At 38.0% G+C, this 4,610-nt stretch overlaps 1 protein-coding gene across 1 annotated transcript; it reads right to left on the minus strand.

The window, feature by feature from the left end:
* Positions 1-3,499: 3,499 nt before the first annotated feature.
* LOC137991434 (uncharacterized) lies at positions 3,500-3,877 on the minus strand. Its single transcript, XM_068836522.1, has one exon. The coding sequence runs from the start codon at positions 3,875-3,877 to the stop codon at positions 3,500-3,502; it is 378 nt and encodes a 125-aa protein (XP_068692623.1).
* Positions 3,878-4,610: the final 733 nt, after the last annotated feature.

Below are 4,610 nucleotides of genomic sequence, written 5' to 3' on the forward strand. Positions count from 1 at the left end.
TTAAGATGTAGCTTTACCGATTCTTTAAATTGCTGTATATTAATATATGAATCCATAAGATCTTCTCGTATAGTTACTTACGTACACGTGAGTGTCCTGGAAAGGTGCAAAAGCCTTTAGAAGATGATTGTTTGGAAGAAAAAGAGGTAATTACTCATGCAAAGAAAACTCGTTTGGCATGTGACAGTGCTGTTGAATGCTTTGCAAATATCGTGGAAGACCCGTCTCTCTGGCATGCAAAGCAATCCTTTCGGTAGGTTGAAATTTTTACTCGCATTTTGTTTGGGTTCATTACACTGTACTGTTCTCAATATCCTTTGGAAGAAGAGGCCAGATCAACTCACATCCAATGGAACTTGTCTTGCGTTTTAGGCACTTAGAAAAAATAGAAACTTTAGTTGTTGATTTTGTTATGCAAATACTCAGCAAATACTTGGCTTAACGTTTATGATAAAATTAAAAAATGTATGGTCTAATATCTTGACCATACTCTAGAGCCTATTACTTGTAGCACTTAAAAGTCAGTTATAAGAATGACACCTTTCTCTTGAGTAATTAAGTACTTCTTCCTGAAGTACCTTAAGATACTACTGCATAAGTGCGTTTTTTTTCCGCAATTGCTCAGCCCACAGTATTAATTACAGTGGCAATTATTATTTGCTTATTGAAGCCACAGTGGTCAAGTGTTTGAGACTTTAAAGGTTGGTTGACTGTATGAGTTCTGGCCCCAGTTGTTCTAAGGGTGGATAGTGCTATCCACTAATTAAATTACTATCCACTGGATAACTCAATTGATTTTGGTAGTGTTTATCTGCTGGATAGTGATTTATCTTGCCCCAGTTGTTCTAAAGGTGGATAACGCTATCCAAGGCACAAATCACTATACATTGGAAAGTGCGGTTGGTTCCGCTATTGCTTATCCACTGGATAGTGATTTATCCGGCTGGTAGCGCTATCAGTCATTTGAACAACTGGGGCCTGGTGGGTAGCGCTATCCACGTTTTAAACAACCGAGGCCAGGTCTTTATCCAACCTCTCTGCTTCCTTTGTCGTTGAGGAGAAAGGAGGCAGAGAAGAGAGACTCTGGGAACGAGTTTGGTCTTGATTATCTCTCAGTTTTCCATAACTTTAATCCAAGTTTCCTCTCCATATGTACCCGCATACAACTTAATTCTGGCAAATGTTTGATAGACTTTGTAACAACTCTGTGATTGGTTAGCATCCTATTTAATGGCAGGGACAAAGTTTTTGACTGCTTAACCTATTGACACCTCAAACGCCCTAGGATGACCCCAGTTGACCACTAGAGCCTCCCTGGCATTAGACAGAGTAAAATCTGTCATGTCTCACTTCCAGGGGTGAATGGGTGAATGGGGCCAGAATTGGTGAAGGGGATCAGTGATACCCCTTGTTACTTTACAGAAAACAGAGCTAAGTGCTGCCATCAATGAACTACCTGGCTCATTTAGTTTCATTATCTAGACACAGAAGGTTATGCTTTTACTGTGTGTTTGGGAGCAACTTTACAGCAGCCTATATTTCCAATAAAATATAACTATTTTGTGAAATATCCCACCATCAAGTTTGAACTGGTATATTCGGAGAGTAGCCTCAACGTTCTAGATCTTACTTTGCACCTCCAAGATGGGTTTATAATCACTGATATTTATGCTAAGCCAACCGATAGTCATCTTTATTTACCTTTTTCGAGTTCGCACCCATCACATTGTATGCGTGCAATTCCCTATGGGGTGGCTCTTCGAATTAAACGCAACTGTTCTACAGACCAATTTTTGAACAAGAGATGTGAAGAATATAAAGGATATCTGTGCTCACAAAATCACAGCAAGGAATTAGTGGACAGACAATTTGAAAAAGCATTAAGCAATGAGAGGTCCGAACTCTTAACAAAAAGAGTCAAGCCAAAGAAAAAGGTTTTTCCTCTAGTACTTGACTACAACTCAATTCTTCCAGACATCCAGCAGGTGATTAAAAAACATTCCCACTTACTTAGATTGTCTCCTGAGCTTTTAGAGAGTTTTCCATCAAAGTCGATTTTTCCAGCTTACTGCAGAACAAAAAACCTAAAAGAAATCTTAGCTCCATCTAAATTTCGGAACATTGAAGCCAGAAATGAAACCTTGGAAGATGATCGAGGTTGTTGCAAATGTAACAAAAGATGTGACCTTTGTAAACATTTTTTGATTCAAGATACTAAGTTTAAGAGTTTTGCTACGGGCCGCATATATAGGATTAATCAGAAATTAAGCTGTACTTCCGAAAATGTCATTTATTTGGCTGCTTGTAACAAATGCAAAAAGCAGTACGTGGGCTCCACTTCAACAGAATTCAAGGTTCGTTTTCGTAACCATAAATCATCAATGCTTAAGAACAGAAGAACATGTGAGCTGGCGGTCCATTATAATTCTTTTGAGCATCAAATTTGTCAAATTAGTTTTATTATTATCGAACAAATTGTAAACCACAAAAATGACACCCATCTTGAACAACTGCTCCTCACCAGAGAAGCATATTGGACCTCACAACTCTTTTCATTATATCCACACGGTCTTAACAAAAGGCATGAATTCAAATCCAAAAATCGTATTTGCTACAACAGTTGACTTTGTCGCTATTGTAGTGTAAATTCTTTTCAGCTCAAATTTGTAATCATCGTAATTTTTGCTGTCTGTAGGACCTCGTTAGCTCCCATCTAGCTTTGAATGTTTCCAGTTTGTAATCTTGCCCTTTTGGTTTGTTAGCCTTCACTTAGTCGTTGTTGTCTTTGTTCAAAAACTCTATTGGGGGATTCTGTTATGTTTGTGTTTGGTTTTTCATTCAGGGGCTTTCGATTGGGAATCTATTACATTGTTTAGGGGCCCTTTCTGAGGACCTTGTTATGACATTGACCCGCACATTCACTCAGAAGCCCTCAATGGGGAGTTTGTTACGTAATAACACGATTTATCTAATTAGTCTGTTTGTTCCTTTTTATCAATTGTTTTTTGTTTTGCCTAACTTGTAATTAAGACCTTTTCTTTTGTTACGTAACCTTAATTTCCATTTTCTGTGTACTATATAAAAGCCCGTAACTCTGCCACTCACAACCATTGTATATAGCTTTTTTAATTTTTAACTTTTAAACTATCCTGAAGAAGGCCGAAACGTCGATTAAACGCTGGAACTGTCAAGAGTTTGTCTCTTCGTCGTTTTATTATACCTATATATATATATATATATATATATATATATATTATAAAAAATAAAAATATATATTTGAAAACGTTTCGGTCTTAGACCTTCATCAGTTTACAGCATCTGGATAATACTTACGTTTAAAAACTTATATATGGTTTGCAAGGATTGTTCGGTATGTTACAAAACTTAACAACAATACAGGTATTGGAATTTTACCAGTGTGGCCAAAAGAATGTTACAAACAAAAGAAATGATTGTATTCCGAAAGTTATAATGTAATAATCTGGGTATCTGGGGAGTGTCATCGCCTCTTCGACGGTTGACGTGCAATGACACTCCACAGGTTGCGGTCGGCAGCTTGGCTGGTGCAGGCGTAGGCTGGCTGGCAAGTCCACTCCTTGATATCTGCCATCCAGTTGTTCCTCGGCCGCCCTCTTGGTCTCTTGCCTTCTAACTTTCCCTCTAATACTGTCGTCAAGATGTCATTTTTTCTCTTAATATGGCCAAAATACTTGAGCTTTCTTTTCTGAATGTCACTCAAGAGCTGTCTTTTTGTCTTAAGCTTGATGAGAACTCTTTCATTTGTAACTTTGTCACTCCACCTAACATTCCCTAACACACTGAGGCACCACATTTCGAAGGCTTCCATTTTAGCTTCAAGAACTTTGGAAGAGTCCATACCTCACACCCATTGAATAGATATAACATTTTACAATCTTGAGTTTTGTAGTGAGTTTAAAGGTTTTGATATTAGAATTTTAGTCATGGAGCTGAATTTTCCTTTTGCAATGTTCTTCTTTTAATTTCTTTATCCGTTTTTATTTCTTCCAATATCAGCGTGCCTAAATAGATGAATTTATTGGACTTGCTGTATAGTTTCATTATCAACTTTGATATCTACTTTCTTCCCCTCTGTAGTGTTTGTAATCGAAATAAAACGACACAAAGTCAGTAATCCCAGCACAACAGCCTTTTTTAATCAACAACAACGTCCCACTGTGGTCTCCCGGATGTAGTCTAGTTCCCAGCACACCACACCCTCTGGGTCTCGTGAGATGATCATCGTCTTTGTCTTCTTGACATTCATGTCAAGACCGGCCTTGCTGCTTTCTTCTTTCACTCGAGTTACAATTTCCTGTAGTTTGTCTTGGTCATTCGCTATGAGCACAGCGTCACTAATAATAGCGAGAACTAAAACAATTATTAAAATAAAGAATTCATGTGCTATATCGTGTTGTGAAGTTTTGAGGTTCGTTAAGCTTGCAGGCTATTACGACTCAAGTGGTCGGTTGATTGTAGGTGATTCAGTTCCTGGAGTGGAATTCTTGCCTTTTGTTAAGGCCAAAAGGTGGTAATGAGAAAAGTTGCGCACTCTAGTACGCTTCCTTCGTGATCCAAAGTTTATCCAAAAT

Source organism: Montipora foliosa, chromosome 2 (genome assembly GCF_036669935.1).
Source record: "Montipora foliosa isolate CH-2021 chromosome 2, ASM3666993v2, whole genome shotgun sequence".
Classification (NCBI taxonomy): domain Eukaryota; kingdom Metazoa; phylum Cnidaria; class Anthozoa; order Scleractinia; family Acroporidae; genus Montipora; species Montipora foliosa.